Consider the following 25,378-nt stretch of genomic DNA (forward strand, 5'->3'; position numbering starts at 1 on the left):
ATAAATTAAGGTCCCTTTTAATGTCTTTTTCAGTGATACTGAAGTTTATCGTTAATTCTAAGGTGGAATCAGTCGGTTTTTCGCTGTAATTATTTGTAAAAGTCAGTGTCAAAAGTTGCCTTACTAGCGCTCTCCACGGGACACATCAGGATAGCGCCCTAGTATTTAACGTACCTTTATTTTTTACATATTTATCCTTTATGCTGGTTGAAATGTTAAGTTACATCAATTTTGTTTACTTCTCTATACTTTTAAGGTAATTTTTTTGCTATATTTTGTTTTATGACTTATTAAATGACCGAGTGGAACATTGCCTGTACTTATATTTTTGAGTGTTTTTCCTGCCAATATGCGATAAGAAAGAATAACTTTATTGCTGAAAATAATAAAATTAACCGATTTTAAGGTGTAATTATAAGTTTAATTAAAAAAGCCGTCTTTATACCAGAAATATAAAGCATTATGTGTTAGCATAATTTTGTCGCTATTTCCCGGGGCGTGGGTTGACCTTTCATGGGTCAAAATAATGCGCGTCTTCCGAAGTGCTATTTAATGAAATTTGATACTTAAATTGGCGTGTAGTGCGTTAAAATTGAGTGAATGCTTCAAATTTTAATTTATTTTTGCCCTTCAACTTACCGAAAGTGCTGATTTCATTTATTTTAATGTATTTTGTCCTGACTAACTGCGTCGAACTTGTTTTTGGTCGTTCTCGAACGGTCGATCAAAGTATGCTTAAAATTTTCTATCATTGTCTGCGAAATTGGAAAATGAAGCGCATCGCCATATGATGTAGGGAACATACTTGTCAGGGATTCAGAACTTGGAATTAATATGACTTTAGTTCAGTATACCGAATTTCATTCTCTAAAGAACGTCTCTTGGCATGGCTAAAGTGCACATATGCAATGTGGTAGTCCTTGATAATCCTTCTCCATTTCTTAATCCTTTTCAATTCGAAATAACATTTGATTGTATTGAAGACTTGCAAGAAGACCTTGAGTGGCGAATTATTTACGTGGGATCGGCCGAATGTGAAGAATTAGACCAGGTGAAAAGAGCGACTTCGTGACGGATTTCGTTTATCTTTCCTAGTTTTTTTGCATGGTCTTACAAAGCTAACTAATTCTGGAAGTATTTAATTCTTTAGCAAATTGCATTGCATACCCGAGTGTGCCTGTTATGGAGTTTTGTTAATATGCCTTTACTGTGTCTGTGTCAGTCGTTACCCTGTTTGAATTTCTTATCATCCCTTCCTTGTACAAATTATACAACTTTTTGGGATAGAAACCAGACACCGTAAATGTGAAATCAATCGTCAAATAATTGTGCCAAATGCACATCTTAATGAAACAAGAGTCAACGTACCTCGTCCAATACCTGTACTCATTTTATGTCCAAATTATGCATCCATTCTTCATAAGTGTAAATCCTGAAGTCTTTTTCTCTTCTTAGTCCATAACTTAAAATGAAAATGTAATGAATTGAGTGCCCATTCGTGTTTTTAACTTTTTATCATTCTCATCTTTCGAATTTTTAAAGTAATTTTAGACTACTGGCACAGAATGTGTGAGGGTAAAATGCATTTTCTTGTATTGTTGTTTTTTATAAATAGAGGAAGTAATCGAGAGATTTTTAATGGTTTGAAGTTTCCCGTTTTAATCATTTTTCATGAAACAGGTGCTGGACACTGTTTATGTAGGTCCAGTCTCTGTGGGACGACACATGTTCGTTTTTCAAGCGGAACCGCCCGATCCTCTAAAAATACCCGAAGCTGATGTTGTAGGTGTTACAGTGGTTCTGCTAACGTGCTCTTATCGTGGACAAGAATTTATGCGTGTTGGGTAGGTGGTGACAAAGAACTCATTTTTTTAATGCTCATTTATTGTTCATAATTCTCTCGAATATCCTTGCAGAGTCACAGCTATTGCTTCATCTTAGGCAGCAGGGGGGATATTATCCATGTTGAAAGTCGATCAGACTTTCAGCTATTTATAAATGCTCATTGAATGGGATGCGTGATATTACTGCTGGTGCTGCCTTGCATGTGGTATACAACCTCCCTATAATTGGTGTTTTATGTATGAGAAATATCTTACAGTCTTTATCAATTGCTGGCTTCATGTTGAAATTTCTTGCATGAGTTCATCTGCATTTGTATTCTATGCATTCAGGGGTCATCCAGCATCATAGAGGGCAACCATAGCTGACTAGAAAAATTTATTGGTTTAATGAAACAGAGGTCTCTCTTAATGATCTTATTCCCGAGGGATTCCTCGGCGATCAGTAGCCAGATGACCTTATGAGACCACTTTGAGTGTACCTTATTATGGTGGACTAAAATTGATGTATACAGGGGGAATAAGTGCTTAAGACCTGTTTACACAGTACATTAACACGTACGGGTTAATGTCTAAATGTATGAATGCCAAAATGCACCGTGTAACCACCCAACTTGTGCAAATGCATACACAGAAAATAGAACCTGTTCTAATTTGGTTCATGCATTTGTACATGTTCCGTTCCGGTCCACAAAAATCATTCATGCAAACGGACATTAACTCATACGTGCTAATGTATCGTGTAAACAGGCCTTAAGAGTTCTACCACAACAGATGTTGAATTTCCCTCTGCATGTGACCATTACTTAATAGCTCAATTATTAGGTCTAGGTGGCCAATGATGTGTTGCAAGAAGATTCAAAAGCCCTAACTTAGCGGCCACTCATTATTTTCCGATCAGGGAGGCTGAGAATATACTACTTAAATGTCGGCTTCTGCGGCAAGCATTCACTCCCCCTGAATGCACCCAATGTGTTTGCTTTAGTAGTATCACACATGTTTTCTAATTATATTGCCAGTGATGGTTATTAAGCTAGATTTATGGAAAAAATAATTTTGTTTGTAATGTACTCAATCACTGACTAATCATTACATGTGTACGGTGAATTATTTATGTTGAAAAATGTCTAGAAAGATAGACGTATTGTACATGCACATACATCCATTGGAGATAGTAGATTGAGATGACGTGGCTTCCATTCATGTTTAGGCTGCCCAGATTTTTGTCATCTTGGACATAATTTTTGTTACCTTGTGCATTTTGTTGCATTTTACTTATGGCGGATGAAATTTTGCACCACTAACTAGTTTAATTAACATCTGCGAATATTATTTATAATTTGTAAATTTTATTGCATTTTTAGGTTTTCAACTAAAAAATAAGGTCCTCATGTGAACTCAGTTTGTACTCACAACTAAATTTTCCTAGGGGCTGTTTCCCAATGAAAAATTCATACTGAAACCATCATGAAACGCCAGTTAAAAGTGTTCAGGTTTTTCAGAAATATTGTGCACTCCTACTATGTAAAAAGTATTTGCTTACAGGAAATAGTTAAGATTCCTCCTTACACATATGCTACTGTCTTTTTACCTCCTCATATATAGGGGTGCTGAGTGCCCTCAAAAATATTTTTGAAGGTTTCCAAATGCTAAAGCTTCACTTAGAGTGTGCCTGTTTAGGCACTTAAGGCTACATTATTATTCCTTACATTTTATTTGGGATGGATCATAAAAATGTAAGCAATATAATAATGTAAGTACACAGTGGACTGATGATTGAGAGAAGAGAACAAATATTGCTTAAGAAAATGAATATACTGGTGAACACAGTGAGTGAGTGACGATTCTGTCAGATACAGCGCCTATAAAAATACATTGATAAATCCCTTTCTCGCCAGATTCCTTTGAGATAGCAACCGGTATGGATCAGGAAAAATTGTGCCCATCCAAGCGCTGATGCGACAAAATAGCCCAAAAATCATTTAATCGCCTTAACTAAGGTTATATAGCGGTAGACTCTCGTTGTTACGAAGTTCACAGGACTGAAAATGGGAGGTTGTAATTACAAAGTTCGCATGAACGTTTCTTTTAGGAATCGTCGAAAAAAACATGGTTTGTCAAAATTTCTTGTCTCTTCAAAATCCTGTACTTATAGTCGCACTACAAAATAGCTTCAGAGTCAAGTTTATAATATACGCGATTAAATGACACGACAATGTAAAAAAAGGACATTTGTTTCATTTTCTCAAAAGAAGAATGCAGCATGATGCAATTGAGGGTTGATATCTTCCCAAATACTGTGAGTCCTCGATATACGAACATGATGCGTTCCTTGAGAACTTGCTCGGAAGTCTATAAACCTATGAAAGGCATCGAAGAGTGTGGTTATCCTGTAGAATGCAACACTGCGTCACAGTTGTGTGTTAACTCATAATTGTGACAAACTAGTCAAGCAAGGTGTGTGACGCAGCGGGAGCCTAAAAAAAATCACTGTCCACGGCAAAGGAAGAGGGGGCGAAACGCTGAACAGTTCCTGACTTCACATCGGATTCAATGATGATTTGGTCAGATTATGCCCTTAGTGCGGGTTCCTCTATGCCACACTGCTAGGCATCGGCCAACTCGAAAGGTGTCAAATTTGAAATTTCGGGCATGCTTGAATTTTTCGAATCTCGTATCTCTGAAAGTTCGTAAATCGAATGCATGTAGGAAGAGGACCAAATGTACGTCCAATCAGTGGCGCAGCGAGGGGGGGTTTTTGAGGGATAAAATCCCCCCCCCAGAGCTCAGAGAAACTTTTAAGTTTAATCCATTTTACTTCATTTGATTAATATACTTATAGAAGAGTGTAAGGATTAATAAAATATCCCTCAGAAAGCCATAAAACTAACAATTTTGAAACATTTATCTTTAAAAATTTCTGGGGGAGGGCCCCCGCACCTTGCACTTATCCTGGCGGGTATACAACATACCCCAGGTCTAGTTGCACCTTAACTTAATTCCTAACTGCGCCCATGCGTCCAATTAACAAACAATAATCAGTGGGTCACCACGATTCCACAGGAATGAAGCCTTATTATTTGATGTTGTGTGCATACTGAAGAAAGAACCATAATTGATGCTCTTGGGCACAGTGCAAGAGGAGAACTTAAACGTAGCATAGTGTACATCCACCTAAATGCCATTGCTTATTTGTGGAACTTCATTTTAAAGTTCATTTTGTAAGCAACGGGACTAGGACTGAAGTTCATAATTTTGTAATAGCGTTTCTTCTACTATAGATTGGATAGGCCTTTCCGTCGGGACCAACAATTTACTTCATAGTAACGAGAACTTCGTAATAAGGTTGTTCGTATTAACGAGTGTCTACTATAATTAGAAGTGAATAAGTTTGACTTTTGTGTTATCATCTTCAATTTCACTTTTATCTGCTATCCAGTTTTGAAAATGTTGGTCTATTTACAGTTAACTGTCCTTGCCATTGTATTTTTAAAATAATGACTATGGTTTGTGATGTAATAACATTGAGTAGTAGTATTATGTTGACAATCATTAAACATGTTCACTCATTATATAGATTATTGTACTTAGAGAGGTAATATACAATTATACATTGAGTATGCAGTGCCTGACCTTTTTTTTAAAGCATGAGGTATGCTTGTGTAAATTGCTTTATCTTTATTTCTCAGGTATTATGTCAATAATGAGTACAAAGAACCAAATCTCCGAGACAATCCTCCACCTCATCCATTATTCGATAAATTACATCGCAATCTTCTGGCCACAAAGCCTCATGTGACACACTTCAAAATTGAATGGGATAATGCAGGCGGTCCAAAAAGCACTCTCACTACTGATGGAGAGCCAGTTTGTGATTCTGGGGCACTAGGAGCTACCGTTCTTGAGCCCAAACCCATCCAGGAGACATGGGATGGTTCCTGTGCTGAATTGAAGGCTAGTCAGACCTCTAAAGGTCCTCCTGAATGCTTGCTGAGATTTGGAGAGCCTGAATCTTAAGTGTGACCATGGGTGAGTGTGTTTGCAAAGTCTGTTTGTTATGTCATGGCCAGTGCACTAAAACCCTTTTTTGACGCATTGTCATGAACACCTTGCAGTAGGGGTTTGGTGAAAGTTCTTCCTCCCTTCCTCTTCATTACACTGTGAGAACTCGCTCACTTTGCTTGCTTTCACTGCCTGCCCTACTGCTCTTGCTGTTCCCGAACCAGTTGAGTGGCAGGCCATAACAAAGTTACATTCACTTAACTATCAGGAAAGGATTAAACTTTGCTAGATCCACAATAATTTATTCTCTTGCAACCAGTTTTGATAGAGTGTATCACCTTCTGGCTGTATCACAATTAATTGCTGGATGCACTGTATGGAAATTGGTCACAGGTGAATTAATGATCATGGTATTACTAAAGTTTTATTGTTTCTGGTTAGTCATGAATGAGTTCCGTCAAGTAACCCCGCAAACCATTACATTTACTTTCACTTTTGTCGCTATCTTTTCCCAACTGAGTTGGCTTCCCAATCGACCATGTGCCCTTCCCCTTTCTCTCCCTGGAATGGACCTGAAGGAGTGGGGGTTGCCTTTTCCTCCAAGTTTCCTCACTCAATTGCACCCTTCCTTGAACTCTCTCTTCTTTTCGGGTATGGGAATGATGATGTTATTCTCAAAGTCTCTAGGTAAATCTTTTGAGTACATATCACTCGCATAAGAACATTAATACTTACTATCATTCTTTGAGAGCTGGAAATTCCCCAAATGCCACCATTGGGAATGCCATCTAATGAATCTATTTTCTTGTTCCCATAGAGGAGACTGTCAAGGAGCTAAGTACCACTGAAGTTTGTTTACCGAGGAAACCGGAGGAGCCTTCTCAGGAAGACTGCTGTGGGTCGGGGTGCACTTACTGTGTGTTTGATGTGTATGAAAAAGAATTAGCCAAATGGGAAAAAGAATGTGAGAGACTCGTGAAAGGAGGAAGACCCTCTGAAGGCAGCGATCTCCTTTCCCCGCTTGAGTTCAAAGACTTTTCACTCATCAAAATCATTCCTTCCGCACACGAATTGAACATATACAGGTTTTCTGTTCCAGATGGAATTAAGCTCGATATTAAACCTGGGCAGCATTTGATGATGAAGGGCTGTGTCATCAATCAAACTTGTGATATTAACATAGATGAGGACCGTGGTTCTGTGGTTGAAACTGTGATATTGACAGTGGATAGGACTAATATTCCACTGGGAAATATAAATGAGGAAACTATTCCCGAAAGAAAATACTTATCCCGTGCTTATACTATATTAAATAATGAACATGGCTATTTTGAAACTCTAATTAAGGTCTATAATGATGGCAAAATGTCTCAGTATATTAATACTTTGAAGGTTGGGGATTCTGTGTTGTGGAGAGGTCCATTTGGTGACTACCACCACTGCCCCTCGTATTCCCTAGGCTCCAACAATGGCTCCCCAATAGTAGTAGCTGTATGTGCTGGCACTGGAGTTGCTCCTGTTTATGCCATCTCAAAGTCCATAGTGAGTGATGAAGAAGATGAAACAAGAATCAGGCTTCTCTGGGCCAATCGTTCTTGGGAATGTTTGCCCCTCGTTGAAGAATTTAAAGAACTCGCATCGTACTGGAATTTTTCTTGCAGATTGTTTTTTTCTAGTGGTGGCCGTGCAACTCCTGTGTCTCATACTTTTTTTGAAATTACTTACAGCAAGATAAATTTCCAAGCTTTGTCAGAGGAATTCAGCACTATTAATTCCAATGATATTAAGGTTTTGTTGTGTGGATCATTGTCTTTTGAAGAAGACATGCTGGTCTTCCTGGATCAATTGGGAATTCAGAATTGTAACTGTTATAGATTTGAGTAAGCAATACTATATTTGACTGTTATTAATTTAACACTACCTGAGAAAGCTACCTGAGGAAACTTCAACTTTTAAAAGACTTATGAAATCGTACAATTTTCATGAAAGAATATTTTTTAATGCATTACCAAGAGTATATAATAATATATATTGTTATGTACATTTAATATGAAGAGGTGTTTCTATGAGATGTATTTATTTCTTGTCCACTGAGGAAATTAAAGCTTTTGATAAAAGTTGATGTGGTTGATTGTTTATGAATAATATCTTCTGTCATGATGTCAGTGATGATTTTTTTCTGTTTTCAAGAAAGAATTGGGCACGAAATTGCCTGAAAAATGGAAGAAATCATAGCTATATCATCAAAACCATATAAATAAACAATAAGCCTTCATGTTAACACCAAAAGATAAAACTTACTGAATTACAATTAGGACATTCACCATATAGCCTGTTGAAATTTTGATGACTGGTGGGAAATGACTGAAGCCACTGAAATGGTAAAATTACTTTTCAGTTTATTTAATAATTACATATAGTCAATAGTAACTTTTAAAAATGTTACTGACCATTTCTTTTATCATATTTATGCATTGAATTAAATAATACATAATGATTCATTTTCAATTACTCCATGGGCATATGCATGATTTTATCAAGTCACATAAGTAAAAATTAAAATACAGTGTCAAAGGGCAAGTCATATTGCATCACTGAAAAAATCATTATTACCATAATGTTTCCTAAGGAGATACTGTTTTTAACTTATTCTTATAAATTCTAGGGGAGGCAAGAAGATTCATATAAGTAGATAGCTTATTAAAAATAATAATCTTAACAAATGAGCTTATAATACATTTAAATCTCTTGCAAAAGTCCTTCATCTCCTACCAGAGGTGAGGACCTAGCCCTCTGAACAGTACTTACAAGTTCTATACCTAAAGGAGGCTAGATGTCTTCATCACTATTTTTTAGTTATTTTAAGAATCTTGCAAGGAGGAAATTTTTTTCGCACTACTGACATATTCTGGTAGGATGAAAATCTTTCATGTATTTGTATGCATGTCTTCAAGCTTTAAAAAAAAAAAAACAGCCTTCTCTTAATTGTCAATCCATATCTTATTTTTCACTTAAGTTTTACCACCATTTACGAACTTCGTTTCCTCTCTCAACTAAGAGTTCATATTATTTTCTCCACATTTTTACCACCAACCGTACAAAATAAGCCAAATAGGTGCAGATCCTTCTTTAGTGTTCTTGTCAAAATTATAAAATAGCACATATGAGGATGAAACAGAGTGATTGGAGCATGTAAAATGATGCTACCTATTTCAAGAGATATTTTTAGATGCAATATAAAAGAACAGGGGACATATCAGGAACCTCCTCCAAAAAAAGAGGAAAGCCTGATGCTGCATGTGGAAAAAAATTCCCTTCTATAAAAATTTGGTTTGGAGAAATAATCATTAGAAGAGCAGCCCATCGCACGATTATGCCAATTGAAGGAATGACTCTAATCAGTAGAGAAGATTCATTTTTGGTTGTCCTGGCTGACCCCATGGAATGTCCCCGCATAGGGGCAGATTAAGATTATTGCTGGGCCAGTCATTTCTTTCTGCGGCACCTTGGCAGTGTGCAATGCCTCACAGAGATTATGAGCCTTTAATCTGATATGTATGCATATAAGCCCGAGGTGGGCCAGGGAAAGTAAGTGGCCTCCATACCCCGCAAGTGTGATATTTACATGCCAGCAGCTTAGTCTGGGATGAGCCCTATCCTCACTTAACAATACCAAATTCTGCATTGAATCACAGAGTGAGTGACAGTGAAAATAATGTTTATGGGGATAAGGAAAATTGAGGAATGCCATAATTATTTCTAACTAGTGATGGGTCGATTCCAAAATTTTATCGATTCCGATCCCGATTCCGATTCTGACATTTCGATTCCGATTCTACCGATACCGATTCCATCGATTCTGATGCCATAGGCTCCAAGAAAAATATCACTTAATTCCAGGCAACAAGAAAACCACTTTTTAAAATATTACTCTGTGAAAGAGTCAGTCAAACAAAAGCATCTTTCATATCATCACTATGTAATTAAAATATAATAGCTAAATTTCAAAACAGAATATAGGTACCTGAAAAGTGATGTTACATGATAGGTATTACTTTAGAGTATTAGCACTCATGTTTAAATTTAAAATAAAAGTATTTCCTTTAATATCTATCTTTTATTGATAATATCTTATCATTATCAATAATGTCTCACAAATTTAGTCTCCTTTTACAGACTTTAAATTTTTGCTCAGAAAGCAAAGCATCTTCACTCTGTCAGCTGACAGAGTTAAGATGCTTTGCTTTCTAGGATATCCTAGGATATCCAAGGATAAAGCCTGTTGCATTTTACATCACATACTTTTCCTGAAGAACTAAATGTCTTTCGCTGAACACAGTGGATGGCGGTACGGCAAGAAACCTCTTCGCTAATACTTTCAGCCATGGGTAGGAGATATAAGTCTTTCGGTATTTCCCAGGGAAGGAATTTGGTGGTGCATTCATCTATGATAAATAAGCTTCCACTTCAGCTTCAACAGTGTTTGCTATGGTGACTTTGGGTACTTTCCAAATGCATCACTGTATCTTGCAAGATACTATATACCTGTCACAGGCTCCCTAGTCTGCATTTGCTCCTTTGGAATATAAAAGGGATTTCCAAGTAGCACTTTTTGATCTCGAGTCGAGTTGAAAATTACTCGCAAGTATCAAGTCGAGTATGATAATTTCTGAACCAGGCAATACAGCAATGCATACTACAATTCCGCGCGACTCACCTCAGCGAAGGTGGAAAGGGAAAAAGGGTATCAGTTGTTGCCTTTCGTGGAAACTGTTCATTTTTCTCTCTCTTAAGCATGGTGACTTAATTTCTTCACTTTACTTCAATACCCGAGCCATATTTCTTATGCGTGGGATGGTTCCGAAAAATATCCAATCCTTATAGTATTTTCTTTCGAGTAATGCGCTAAATGGCCAAGTCGATCTATACATAATCCTTTTTAACATCCTCATTTTAGTGTTTTAAGTCAATTAAGACGATTATCCATGCTTTACATGACGATTTTCAAGACTAATGTTTTAAAAAACTTGAAAAATCGGCCTCAGTTACCGAGCCTCAGAGGTCCGCGGCGTGTAGGTCAGCCTTGACGCGCGATTGAAAAATCGCTCTTATTTCCTTCGTCGCAAACTTTCTTTTCAAGATTTCTACTTAGTAATCTTTAGAAATCTCTACTTTATATTGTGGTTCAAATTTTCCGAGTTATATTTTTCGTAAACGAAAGATAATGTCTACTTTATGTCAAATTTCACGTGAAAAACGGGTCGGCCATTTTGCGTTGTAAAACCAGACAGATGAGAGCCAAAATCTTCAAAAGTCATTGAAAATACAAGAAAAGCACCATGTCAAAGGAATATTGCGTTTTTTTATCCCATTTAACTCATCCAACGCAAAACCACCTGGATAAATTCAAAGATTTTTTGAGGAAAAACGATATGTCGCGTGGCATTGAAAAATTGGTCATGTTTGGGCCACTGTATCTCACTAAAGGGTCGTATTTATGTCAAACGGCATATAAATCTATATCTGGTAATAATTTATGAGTATTTACGCTAAGTTTCAAGTCTCTATCCCCAAAAAGGTCATTTTGGACTTTATTCCAGCTTTTTCCGATTTCGGACCAGTGCGCGCCAGGTAGGAAGACGATCGGCCGCCGCGGCTGCCGTAAAGGTATTCGGCGCCCATGTCGACAACTAGTGTATTCGGCAAGCTGAAACTATCAGGCCAAGGCATTAGGATGACTTATCGGCTTTAAAAACTGCATTATAACACGAGTTTCATGATAGCACTTCCTGACGGCAGATCGCTAGGCCTACTATACTCGAAAGCTCATAACCTTAACTACTCGACTCGACATTCGTAATGCTACTCGAAACGCTCGAGTCGAGTACCAACTACTCGACTCGACTTGAATTTTCGAGTACTCGCACATCCCAGGAAGATATGTGTTTTATTATCACGATTACGAGGCGCGAAAATTCAAATGAATTTTGGAAACGTGGTCGTATATTTTGTGGTTTGAAGTACTACTGGAATCGGAATCGATTTTTCACCTTGGCAAGTACTCGTTTTCGATTCCGGTTCTTGGCCGAGAATCGAGGAATCGAGGAATCGAAGAATCGAGGAATCGAACCGACCCATCACTATTTTTAACCCAATCAAATGTTAAATAGGGAACTCAAATTGGATAATAGTTTTTCTGGGAAAAGAAAAATCACTTGGTACCATAATCCACTTCGACATTTAATTACCGAGCACGGTTTTGACACCGTTATCGTCAAGGTAAGTGATGATGACCTAAGGGTAGTGAAATACCAGCAGCTTTTAGATATTCATCAAACATTTTTAAATACTGCTCTTTAACCGGTGAAATGAAAAATGGAGAGCCACCATAAAGATATTTTCCAAATTTTCACAAATTGCGAGGGAGGGGCTGTCCACTTGCACCCCACTTAATCTGCCCGTGACCCCACCCCGCTTGAATCCATCGACATGGGAAACAAAAAGTGATACTCACCACAAAGAGGCAAGCTGCATGAAATGGAACAGCACACAAAGCATTGTTGCACACTTCAGATGGGAGGAGGCCATCATCCAGTCGAAGACACAAACATATGCTGCACTCCCCTTGCTCAATCGCCCCGAGGCTCCCTGCCTCATCCGACGGTTTACTTGGAAGCTCTTGCAACCCAAGCAACCTGGTAAGACTGCTCACAATGTTGACTCCAATGCTGTCCCACTGCTACTGAATGTAAAGCAGAGAAAAAGACATCATGTACTGCACCATAGCTTTGATTTGACTAAAATCTAGAGGGTACCTCAGTCAACTGTTATAAAGTTACGAGGATAGGTACATGGAACATGATATCACGTAAGATCTGCGGTAAGCTTGAAAACCTTTTAAGTTGAAATGCAAAGATTAAATATCAACGTGATAGGAATCAGCGAAATGAAGTGGCCTGAGGAGGGAGACTTTTGGAGTGGAAGCTATAGCATTATACACATAAGATCTCTAAGCGGTCATGTTGGGGTTGGGATAATGCTCAGAAAGAGCATCAGAATGCATGTGAAAAGCTTTCTATAATATAATGAAAAGATAGTTATAGTAAAGTTAGAGACTAAGCTGGTAGATACCTTAGTCGTACAGGTTTATATACCTGTTACAGACTACGAGGATGGAGAAGGTGAAGACATCTACGATGATATCAGGGAAGTAATCAAACAGGTAAGGAGTGAAGAAAACCTTTTTGTTTTAGGTGATTGGAAACACTGTCATTGGCGAAGGTCAGGATGGAAGAATAACTGGAAAATATGGATTAGGAAATTGAAATGAAAGAGGAGAAAGGCTCCTGGAATTCTGCACAGAACACAAATTAGTGGTTGCCAACAGGCTATTTAAGAATCACGCGAAGAAAATATACATGGAAAATACCAGATGACAAAAGATGATTTCAACTAGACTATATTTTAGTGAAGCAGAGGTTTAGGAACCAGATAAAGGACTGCAAAAGCTACCCAGAGGGAAAAAATCAACAGTTACTATAATTTATTGATGATGAAATACCTTTTTAAATTCAAGAAATCAGCGAAGAATGCCTGGCAATTAGAGAAACTAAAGGAGCCGAAAAATCAACAGGCCTTTTAAGAAATAGTGGAGAGCATGAGAGGATTAGATCAAACTGAGAAATTTGTGGAGAATAGCTGGACAAATATCAAAAGTGGGCTTCAGGAGGCCGCTAGAGAAGTTCTAGGGAGAAGAAAATGTGTTAAGAAAAAGCCATAGGTCAGGGATGAAGTCCTAAAAGTCATTGAAGAACGGAGAAAGTATAAGAATATGAATAGTGATGAACGACAGGCTACTACAAGAGAATTAGGAATGAGATTTGCCACAAAGCAAGAAAAGTTAGAGAAGCGTGGATGAGGAAAATATACGAGAACAAGCAAAATAACCTCTTACAAGGGAAAGTAGAAGTGACCTATAGAATAGTAAGGAACCATTTCAAGGAATGAAGCACAAGATGTACTACCATAAAGATAATTATGGAAATATTTAATTGAAATCAAAGACAAAGCTGTGAGATGGAAGGAATACCTGGAGGAATTACACAACGGAAGCAAACTTAGCTAAAAAATTATCATAGAGGAAAGGGAAGTAGAAAAGGATGACATGGGAGCAAGCATCTTAAGATCGGAATTTGACGCTGCAATAAGAGATCTGCAAAAAAATAAGGCCCCATAAATAGATGACATTCCAGAAGAGCTAATCAAAAATGCATGAGAAAAGTGTATCTATGATATGTACTCAACAGGAGATATACCTAGTGGCTTTGAGAAGAGCATCATCATTCCCATAGCCAAAAGGATGACAGCACAGAAGTGAGAAGATTTTAGGGCCATAAGCCTGACGACATATCGGTTGCAGATTCTGAAAAGAATGATTAACAGGAGAATAGAACAAAGAGCAGAATTCATGGATGAGGACGAATTCGGATTTAAGAAAAGAAAGGGCACTATAGAAGCAATTTTGGCTCTTATGCTCCTCATAGAGAAGAGAATGGAGGAGAACAAACCGACTTTCAAGGCATTGGTTGATTTAGAGAAGGCATTTGATAAAGTTTCTGAAAGAAATCAGAGTGATCTACAATGATCACAGAATTGTTCATAGTTTGTATAAAAACCAAAAAGCTGTGAACAAATGTGGACCCAACTGTGCAGAAGCAAGAACAAGAAAAGGGGTGAGACAAAGGTGTGCACTTTTCCCATAATTTTTTTGGGTTAACATCGAGAAAGCCATCAATGAAATCAAGGAGAAAGCTTTGGGTGTCAATATCCATGGAGAAAAAATTAGTATGCTGTGATTTGCTGACAACATAGCACTCATAGCCGAGACAGAGAAGGATTTAAAGAAGACTTTGACAAATATGGAAAGTAAAATGACCAGATATCAGCTGAAAATCAACAAATAAATACTAAGATATTAGTATGCAGCAAATGAGAGGAGGCTAAGACAAACATTATTCTAGGAAAGCATAAGCTTGAAGAAGTGAAAGAGTTTTCTTACCTGGGAAGCCGAATTACCAATGATGGAAGAAGCAGGAAAGAAATATGTAGCAAGTAGAATAGCACAGGTGAAGAGGGCTTTCTAAAAAAAGAAAGTCTTCTTACAGCAGAAAAGTAAAGAGTGGAAGCATTCAAAATGTGGTGCTACAGCAGAATGATGAAGATAAACTGGATGGACCATGTAAGTAAGAGGGAAGTGTTAAGAAGAGAGGGATAAAAGAGAAGTCTCCTAAAAACCTAAAGGAGAAGACGGGACAACTTACTGTATTCGTCCGAATATAGTCCCCCTTTTTTTTCCAAAAGTACCAATGGTAAAAGTAAAGAGGGGACTATATTCAGACGCATTTTTATAATTTCTCCCGAAACTGAAGCCTCGAAATTAGGGGGGAGGTGGCACAATATTCGGAGAAATACGATAATTGGCCACATTATGATGCATGATGGCCTGATGAAAACAATTGTAGAAGGACATGTGGAAGGGAAGAAGGGCAAGGGACGGCCCTGAATGAGTCACTTTGGACAGGTTATAAAGGATGTAAAAGAGAAGAAATACGTCGCTATGAAAAGGTTAGCGGATGAGCTGCGTCAAACCAATCTTAGGAATGTTGACTAATGGTGATGACAGCACCAGAAGTCTCCCTTGTTCATTCTTTGCAAACTTCTAGAGGAAAAATTTTTATGAATACATTTGTATATCAATTAATGCATGTTCTAGGGAGCATTTGAGTACGGCAAAAGAAAGGTATTGGGTAGATTTCTTATAGCCTTGGGGAATTATTCCACTCGAATCCATTTGTACCTCAGAGTTTTTCCACTTCCTCTTACGCTACTCAGGAAATATGGACTCACAAAATGAATTATTTGTCTTACTAAAAAGTTCTACTCATGCTCAATATTTATTTTGAAATTCACGCTGCTGGCATCAATAACCTTTTGATGATCTGAGAGTCACTTTAATTAGGACCTATTCAATGAGAGATGAAAAGGATGGCATATTTTCAGTGGCCTACCAAAATAATGCATTCCTATGTATTGAAATTATATTTGTATATCATTCATAACATTATTGTTGCACAAAAAAAAAAATTTGCCTAAATGATTGCCATAACTTGTTCTCATAAAAGTGACTCACCTCAAGATTTTCTTGCAATGAATTACGGAAGGGCATAACAGTTCTTTCAGATCCAATGAAAGTAATGTCTGGGCGCTTATGAGGGTCAAGTGGATCGATGCTCAGATAGAGTGACACATTGGTTCCTGAAAAAAAATAGATATTCGTCAAATTAAGATGGCTGGAAATCGCTCTTATATAGCCCGGTCAAATTAGCCCAAAAAATAGGGGTACCCTTGCATAAATTGCCAACAAGCTGAAAATTCTCATGAACCTCAAGGATACCACTCCAATCCTGAAAAGTCCCCATCGATCCCGTGTGTGCAAAAATTTTTATTCAAGGTCAAAGGTCACAAAAATGAGTTTTTTGCATTTTTTGGCCAAACGGTTAGTTTTATGATAAAAATTGCTCTAAATAAAATTGTAGATCAGAAATTTATCTACAAAATTGTCATTTCTATTTTTTCCCTAAGATTTACCGTTTCTGAGAAAAAGCCTTTTAAATAATAATTAATAATGTTCCAATAATGTTCGGAGAACTCAACAATATAGTCAAGCATATTACGGAGAATACAGCTCCAGCCTACATTCGAAAGGCTTTTTCTCAGAAACGGTAAATCTTAGAGAAAAAATGGAAATGACCATTTTGTTGATAATTTTCTGATCAACAATTTTTATCTGAGCAATTTTTATCATAAAACTAACAGTTTGGCCAAAAAATGCAAAAAACTCATTTTTGTGACCTTTGACCTTGAATGAAAATTTTTGCACACACGGGATCGATGGGGACTTTTCAGGATTTCATTAGAGTGGTATCCTTGAGGTTTATGCAAATTTTCAGCTTGTTGGCAATTTATGCAAGGGTCAATGTCTATTTTCACCGGGCTATAATAATCATTCAAAAGATTAGAAATGTTTTAAACCATGGTGCAGGTCAGTCACATAGCCAGAAATCTGTTTCAGGGGAACCTAGGTATTACGTGGGTGGTAAATACATACTCATATCTTTAGTTCAATTAGTACACATTGGAAAGCCATACAATTCATTAGATCAGCTTTATATTTCCTTAGCACAGTGCTGCAAGAGAAATTCATTTTATGTTAAATCCATTCATCATGAAATGTAAAAAAAATTTATCGAAAAATGGAGTGACGTAGGGTATAGTGGTCTCCTTAGCAGATTTATTGCTGGTATTAACTGCAAGGGAAAATATTTCACTAGTCCAAAGCCTGGCGATGTGCCTGTCATTGGTGATAACTTAATTTTAAAAAGAGTTTCAATCATACAGATTTTTCATCTTTCACATCATCTATGAATCACTTTCAAAGTGTGGAAAAGAATTTTCAATGCTCAACAGGGGTTAAAATAAAATATTTTGGGAAACTTTAAGATAAATGGACAATAGCAAGAAGAAAGAATAAAAGACCAATGCATTATGGCCAACTTCACTTATATTTTAAATTCCATGAAAATTTAATACACATTCACATTAATTATGTCATAAGACGATAAAATCATTTCAGGGTTGATTTTGTGAAAGTTCACTTCACTTCAAAACTCAACTTCCGGTCATAGTTTCAGCATATTATGCCATTTTCAAGGTCACTAGGTAGTTGAGTTTTGAATTAAATTGTGGAAATTACCATTTGTGTTTTTATCATGGATATGTCATATAACTCTAATTGATTTTAAGATAACTATACCAACCAATGATTATTCTTCTGTAACTATCTTTTCTTTTGGGTTGTTCTGGATCAATTACCCAGCAACTTTCATCAATATCATCCACTAAATTCCAAAAATCTTGAAGTCTATCCACTGCTTCAACAAATTTTTCATACATCTGAGAAGCTGTCATTCCCTATAAAGCCAAACATGTTAAGAATGGAAAAAAATCACAAAAATAAAATAAAAATTTATCAGCAGTTGATAAAGACACTTTGATACAGACCTTAGAAACTGTCAATTCCACTTGAGAAGGCAAGTCAGCAATGATGAGAGGACATGACGTTGCAGATTCAAATTTCACTAGAGCAGTATGAACTCTATCAAACTCATCCTTCTTATAAAAACGTAGCTGAATCTAATATAGAATATAATCAAACTTGAAATGAAAGCTACAGTAAAAGATGGATGGTCAGGTTTTACATTTCATTTAGTGTGAAAACTTAACCAAATGGCACAAATATTTAATCACATCAAATGAACAAATAAGCAGAGTTGAGTAAGTACGAACCAAGAGAGAGTAATGAGGCTTGGTTAAGGACACTTTATTTTCAAAATTTGTAATCAGTTACGAGTAAAAGTTACGATTTTGAAAGAAACAATTAAGGTTCAGTCAGAAGAACAGTAACTGTTCAGTTAGTCTTCATAAAACTTTTTAAAATCATTATGATGCTCACATACAAGAATTTGTGGTACGGTACATTTTAAGAGCTAAGTTTAAATACGCATACTATATATTTAAAAATTATGACTAAATTTCACCTATAATAACCGTGGTGAAGCAATGGTATAGCTATTATTTATAGCATAAAACATCATTGTGATTTTTTTGTTATTAGCATATTGAAACAGAAGTACAGAGAGAGTAATGATTGAGAAGAGTAGATCAAGGACGTAAAATGCAAGCTAAATAAAAATGAGGAATCGTAAAGGTTCATTCTTGGTAGCATAATAATTCAAACCTTCATCTGAAGATCTTTGCTATACACGTTGCACGTTTAAATTACAAACTTTTTAAGCAAAAATAGCTTTTATCAATTATGTAAACTTCAGGAAAAACAGAACAGAGAGTTCCATTCTTACTAGCGTTGTAACTCATATCCTCAAACCATTATAATGATTTGTATCGATTGGTATTCACAAAGTCAAAGACCTGACGAAGCTCTGGGACAGTACAATGTACTGTCCCAAATGTACAGTGGCGGAAAAAATTAACAAAAAACTCATTGGCATCTGAATGCGGCCAGCTATTTTTTTCCACATAATGTTGTATAACAGCCAGGAATTTTCAAACTATATACAGCTTGTGCCAGGAACATTCAATCACATGCGTTGCTGTATGACAACCCATATATGGCCCAAACAAGAATTATTCCTCATATTTTCCAATGTATGTTTTGCCCACATCTCACCTAGATTGGAGTTCAGTCTTCTTGGGACATCTGTGAATACAACCAACATTATGGACATTAAAATTGCTAAAGAGCACAATCGTTCCAGTGATGTTGTGGATAAAGTATCGTGGGAGGGTGTTGTATAGTTAGAATCTTTGAGTAGTTCCTGAGCTGACTACACTCAGATGCCAATGAGCTTTGCGTAAATTTTTTCAACCACTGTACACAGCTGCTCTTGTTCATAAGGGCAAGAGCAACTACTCATAAGAAAACAACACTGTGAATAACATGAGAGTAAAATTAACCAAAATAAACTTGCTAGGTTAAGTTTAAAAAATAAAATTGACATGTCAAGCAGACAAATACTACTCCGTGTAATCTTCGTCAGAATTAAGAGGAGAATGGAATAATAATGATGTCTCTGCCTCTCTGAGTTCTTATAGAAAGGCAAATTCTCCATTCAGGTTATTCAGGGTATGCCATGCTACGAAACATTCCTGCACCCAAATAGTCATCTCATGCTTAACCCTCATATGGATTTGCTGCGCCTTAGCGGCGCTCGTGGTTTTAAAAGTGGTGTAAAAATTTTCCATTCCAATGGATCATTTTGAAATTTTCAGTAGTCTATTTTTTCTGCTTTTTTCGTCTACTTATAAAATTTTGTTAACATAGTGTCGATAGTTTACATTTTATTGGCCTCTAATGGAAAAAGTTACATCGTTGTATTTAAGGCGCCGCTGCGGCGCTCAGTATTTCCTCGTCGCTACGTCGGTGACTGCACTCTCAATGTTAATGTCAAAGCATTTATGTTTCGTATGAAATGCTATAATATATTTATAATCATATTATTTATTTTTCTAAACATTATAAACAAAATGAAATTGTTAAAAAAAGGAAAATGTTACCATACCAATTTTGCTTTCTATTTTAGCTAAGAATCAAAATATTTGCCTAGTTATAATGTTCATTGACAAAACTTCATCTTTTTACAAGAATTATTCATAAAAACTAATGGCTAGTCAAAGTTGTTTTTTCATGGGTCTCCGACTTAGTTTTGCTTGGGCCGAGAATTTCCTCGTCGCTACGTCAGGGACTGCAATTTTAACGCTAATGTCAAAGCAATTATGTTTCATATGAAATGCTATAATCTATATCTTACTATAATCCTATTATTTAAACTTATAAACCAAGTGAATTTGTTTAACAAAAGGAAAATATTACAACGCCAATTGTGCTTTCTCTTTTAGCTAAGAATCATTATGTTTGCCTCGTTATAATGTTCATTGACTAAACTTCATCTTTTCGCAAGAGTTATTCATAGAAACTCATGGCTAGCCAAGGTTGTTTTTTCCATGGCTTCCGACTTAGTTTTGCTTGGGCACCTTCTCCGCTCTGCGTTCACGTACCTGCCGTGGTGATAGTAACCTTTTGGTAAATCCTAGGGTGACTGTTTAGGATTACTCCATGCAGCAGTTCTAAGAAAAATTTAACACAATGCATTATTCGAATTCGTAGATTAATGCTTCCTCACCGTCGTGTGAATATTTCTCGTTGAATGAGCAACTGTAACTTGCCGGGAGATTCAGAGGTTTCACCGACTACCGTGAAGAACACATCGCACAGTTATTGTTATATGTCTTGTACCTTTCATACGAAAAAAATCCCTTTGCAGCTACGATAGTCTATACAAAATTGGTGGCGTTTATATAGTTACTGATGACATGACAGTTTACCATTGGGGTGAAATCAAGATAACTACCCAACTAATTGTGTGATAGAAAATAATTTCTCTTTCCCGATGATGAGTTTAGAATTTACATGGTAAAAATCGTTTCATTATGAATAGGTGAAAAGACAATTTACCGCGAGGTGAAAATTTGTGAACATATTTCTCGTTTCTTTGTGTACTCAAATGCACTGATATTTTATGCATTGGGGGTGTTACTAACGTGAAGTGGTGAGTGAGGAGGAGAAAGGAGAAGGAATGCCAGGTAGGTTGTTTTGAGTTGAAGGGGTATTAGTGTGTCGACGGCCAAGAATCGGGGAATACCCAGATGGTTAGGACAGGTAGGAGTAGAAAATCCTTATCGCGAAAAAGGTTAGGAGTGCAAGGAGGCAATTAGATACAAAAGCCTGCTTTTTCTTCATCCTTCCAAACTGCATGAGGGACAGGGAACAAAAGCCTTGTCGAAACGCCCCGCAGTGCCCCTCCCTTCATTCCAAGAAGGTCCAGCTCGGGTGGGTCATTAGGGTGGAGAGAAGTTCAATCAAGTTTTGTGGGAGGGGGGAAGAAGGTGGTGAATGGTGAATAAGGGAGCTTATTGGGAAGGTATGGATAGTCTCAATGTTTGGGTCAGTGAAACGCTACGGAAAGAAAATGTAAGGAAAGTCCTTCCAAAGTGAGGGTATTTTTGTCACCCCAGAGCATTCTTTCATCAGTTTCTCACGCAGAGCTGGACAAAAGAAGAAAGGCAGCTGATTCTTCTCCCCTACCACCAATAAACTATACTTCTAAGAAGTTATTTTTTTGGATTTCCCACCAATGCAGGAGTAAAATCTAATCTGATGCACTCCCACGCAAAACATTTACCCGTCCATATCCAAGGAAACCTTTCCCTTGGTCTACACGTCCCCAGTGAGGGAATAGGGCTCCGTGGTAGGAAAAGAGTACCGACTCTTCTAGCTCCACCTCCAAAGCAGCGTTGGGTTCTTCGACACGTCGCTTATAACCCCATATTATTTATATTTCAAAACCCATAAGACTTGATATTTTTTTATTGCAAGACATAAGCTCCCGGAATATTTGTAAGAGTTGTCTTGATCGCCAGAATCTTGTAAAAATCAAGAAAGTAACACTCGTCTCTTCTCACTTAACCTACTGCCGTTCCATTATTAACATTTAATAACTTATCTTTCTATATACACTGCAAAGATATAACAAATGAGTGGACGCAGTGAAGCAAAATTATGTCATATGAGCATAAAAGAATTTTATTCGGTCATCATTTTTAGTATTTAGATACATAAAATTATAAACATTAAAAAGCGGAGTTTTGTCGAGCTCTGTATATCAGAAAAATATTTCAAACGACCATTACACACGAAATTAAAACTTTCACTCAAAAATAACAAACAAAGGGAACTGAAATAAGGAGCATTACGGCAAGAAATGGGAAAGAATGCAGCGTGCAAGATTTTATGTTGTAACTTCAACAATAAGGGTTTAAATCTAGCAAAACACGGTAAGAAATAAAGATAATAGATGTATTGACCATTATCAATCAGAAAACTTGTAAATTCAGGCTTACTTTGAAAGATAATAGCAAAAAATGACGCGGCGCCGCAAATCCAACGACGTAACTAATTTTGTAAATCCATATGAGGGTTAATAAATTTACTTCAACTAGATATATGACAAGACAATGCCATGATCAGAAACTGTTTCCATTACGGACCATGTCACAAATTCATTGTCTGATTGGTGCCTCCAAAATCAACTAATACTGAATGCCAACAAGTCTGGTCTAATACACTTCACCACTAAGAACAAAGCTGCTGCTCCGATTTCCGTGGACATTGATGGTAACTGTATCCCGCAAATCCTCAGTACACAATTTCTTGGACTAACATTGACCCATACCATTTCCTGGGATGAACACATAAACAAACTTCGTTGTAAGCTAAGCTCATTATGCTTTCTTATAAGAAGCATAAGGAGGACAGTAAGTCCTGAAGTACTGCTAGACATTTACTATGGTGAATTTTATACACAAGTGATGTTTTGCATCCTGTTTTGGGGTTCCTCTCCCCATGCAGACATTATCTTCAAGATACAAAAACGTGTAATAAGACTTATGTGCCACGTTCCAGTGCATACACCATGTCTCCCGCTGTTTAAGAGACTTCGGTAACTGCCAATTCCTAGTGTTTATATGTATGCTGTTTGTGTGTCTGTCCAAAAAAATCTAGTAGACTATGTGACAAATGATAGGATTCATAACTATAATACCAGAAAGCATAAGGATTTTCACCCAAATTTTGTTAGGACTACTATTGCAAAGCATGGACCAATGTCTATGGGGTTAAATATTTACAATCATTTACCCCAGGACCTCAAAATTAAAATAGGTACCGCAGTATTTAGGAAAAAGGCATTGAACTTTTTCCGCTCCAAAATGTTTTACTTTTTAAAAGAATTTTTTGATTCAAATTTTTAAAGGAGTGGAAGGAGTGACTAATTTTAGTTATATATACCATTTTTTAATATGTATTTTACCATGTATGTACCATTTATTTTATATTATCTTGTACATGCACTTTGTGTAATTCATTGACGTGCCTTATATTGACGCACAATGCTGTTATCAATCTCTGGGCAAATAAATAAATAAATTAGAGTTAGTCAGGAAGAGAGGCTCATTTGGTGATTGTTACCAGACTGTTCCCACAATAAGTTTTAGGGGGAAAGGAGGTTTAGACCCCCATGACTCCCATCTCCCTGCTGCCTATGGCATTTGTGGAGGAGAAAAAGAAAGGGATCAATCAGGGGATTTGTCAAATTATATGACTTACTCTTCATCATTCGACTCTGCATTAAATACAAATCGATTCGTCAACTGAGAAGTACTGCTTACTGACACGTACACACCTCATTAAACTCCCGAGAAGACCCATCTTCAATGGATATTTCTTCTTTCCACTGAGAACTCTGAACTTCTTTTATCAGTCTGGAGTAAAACTGTATCTTTTCAATTAAGTTTTCCATATGTGAGGAGCTTTCACACTTTTCCAGTTTACCATGCTGAATTCCAACAGCCTAAATAACAAATTGAGGTATTACTACATATACATTATTTTTTTAAGCTAAGCACTACCTTAGATATTTGGATAAGTAAGGTTGAACCGCTACATTTACACAAAACAAACATCCCTGATAATAAAGTCTAGGAATGATCTACGAGAGAGCAGACCGAAGACTTGGCGATGTACTTCACAAAATATGAGTTAAGAAACTACAACTAGTGGAATGTACACAATTAAAAAAAGACAGACAACCAACTGCATTAAATATCTGTGATGCCAAATTATTTATTCATAGATAATAACGAAATAAATATGAATATAAAAAACTCACAATTAAATTTTTCAAACGGATTAGGAATTCCAACAACGATATTCCACTGTTCTCCCACTGAAAATAAAGTAAAAAGCATAAATACCAGCAAATTTCAAACCAACTATAAATATACGTAAATTACTAACTTCTTGGAGGTCACTTTTACAGGAATCTAAAAACCATCGGAGCTTTAATTGGCAGAAAAACACCATTCCTCTAACCGATGGAGGATTCGGTAAATCTATGTACACATGAAAATCTTCTCCCTATAAGGAAACAAAAGTTAAAGGAAAATGAGGCAGCGGCTTGAATAATGTAAGCCAAATAAAAATATATATTAAATTTATACACTTTACCCCAGCCACAACAAAACCATTGAAAGTGGAGAACGTTCTATTTTGAGGAATCAGCATAGGGAATTCCTTTAATATTTGGAGATTTTGCTTGTCATCCATTACTTTCCTTCACACAAATTATTACGGATTACTTTTGAAGACCCTGGTTTAGCACTAAATTGCAGTAATTCCATAAACCATCGACAGAACACATTATGAACGCCGGCTTAACATACTGAGCAGCTGGGCGACATAGCTACAGATCTTCACGCAGCATTAAGCTTCAATAGGAGAACTTCATTTACATGACACTTGCAGTATGAATCCACTAAACGGCCTTGCTATACCCAGCACCATTGATTGCACAATCACAGAACTAACACAATGGAAAAATCCAATATTCAGGATCTTCTTTATTCGCGACCAGAATCCGCAATTGCCGCCAGCGAATATCGCATTTCAAAACAAAACCATGGGGACTTCTTCAAGAGGAGGCTCGAGAAGAGGAATATATCGATAGTGTTTTGTCAGTCGCTATTTCGCACGCATTGTATACAATCGCCAGCAAAGGCCGCATAGTGGCGCCAATAGGCAACGGTATCTCCGGTATCTCATTCAGTGAGGGATGGAGCCTCGCGAGCTCCGTAAGAAGGTCATTTCAGTGTTATCTGTAAAGATGAATTTTCGGGAAATAAAATAAGTAAATGGAGTTTAGCCTCCCATTTTAATCCTATTGATTTAATTATTGCAGAAGAAAGATCGTCGAAGAGTGAACGTAATGTGAACGGGGCTAAAT

At 36.9% G+C, this 25,378-nt stretch overlaps 2 protein-coding genes across 3 annotated transcripts; one reads left to right on the top strand and one right to left on the bottom strand.

The window, feature by feature from the left end:
- Positions 1 to 540: 540 nt before the first annotated feature.
- LOC124154489 (histone chaperone ASF1-like) lies at positions 541 to 7,960 on the top strand. Of its 2 annotated transcripts, XM_046528263.1 has the most exons (4): positions 541 to 1,051; positions 1,681 to 1,844; positions 5,531 to 5,870; positions 6,661 to 6,788. In XM_046528263.1, exons 1-3 carry the CDS (start codon positions 887 to 889, stop codon positions 5,856 to 5,858), a joined length of 657 nt encoding a protein of 218 aa, XP_046384219.1. In that variant the 5' UTR covers positions 541 to 886; the 3' UTR covers positions 5,859 to 5,870; positions 6,661 to 6,788. The 2 variants fall into 2 exon arrangements, with proteins under 2 accessions (XP_046384219.1, XP_046384218.1); XM_046528262.1 differs by lacking the exons at positions 541 to 1,051; positions 1,681 to 1,844 and having other exon boundaries at positions 5,782 to 5,870; positions 6,661 to 7,960.
- Positions 7,961 to 8,025: 65 nt separating this feature from the next.
- LOC124154488 (E3 ubiquitin-protein ligase FANCL) lies at positions 8,026 to 25,074 on the bottom strand. The gene is made up of 11 exons (XM_046528261.1): positions 24,819 to 25,074; positions 24,604 to 24,709; positions 24,394 to 24,513; positions 24,266 to 24,322; positions 23,780 to 23,947; positions 17,964 to 18,095; positions 17,720 to 17,873; positions 16,033 to 16,157; positions 12,358 to 12,582; positions 8,145 to 8,216; positions 8,026 to 8,055 (listed from the first exon to the last, which is right to left on the bottom strand). The coding sequence occupies exons 2-11, from the start codon at positions 24,700 to 24,702 to the stop codon at positions 8,029 to 8,031; spliced, it is 1,179 nt and encodes a 392-aa protein (XP_046384217.1). The 5' UTR covers positions 24,703 to 24,709; positions 24,819 to 25,074; the 3' UTR covers positions 8,026 to 8,028.
- Positions 25,075 to 25,378: the final 304 nt, after the last annotated feature.

The sequence above is a fragment of the Ischnura elegans genome, chromosome 2 (assembly GCF_921293095.1).
Source record: "Ischnura elegans chromosome 2, ioIscEleg1.1, whole genome shotgun sequence".
Taxonomy (NCBI): Eukaryota; Metazoa; Arthropoda; class Insecta; order Odonata; family Coenagrionidae; genus Ischnura; species Ischnura elegans.

Coding starts and splice junctions, on each gene's coding strand:
- LOC124154488 (XM_046528261.1), bottom strand. CDS start 24,702: ATGGATGACAAGCAAAATCTCCAAATATTAAAGGAATTCCCTATGCTG. Junction 17,874..17,963: donor TGGAATTGACAGTTTCTAAG/GTCTGTATCAAA, acceptor TTGGCTTTATAG/GGAATGACAGCTTCTCAGAT. Junction 8,217..12,357: donor ATGCAGCTTGCCTCTTTGTG/GTGAGTATCACT, acceptor TTACCATTTCAG/TGGCTTCAGTCATTTCCCAC.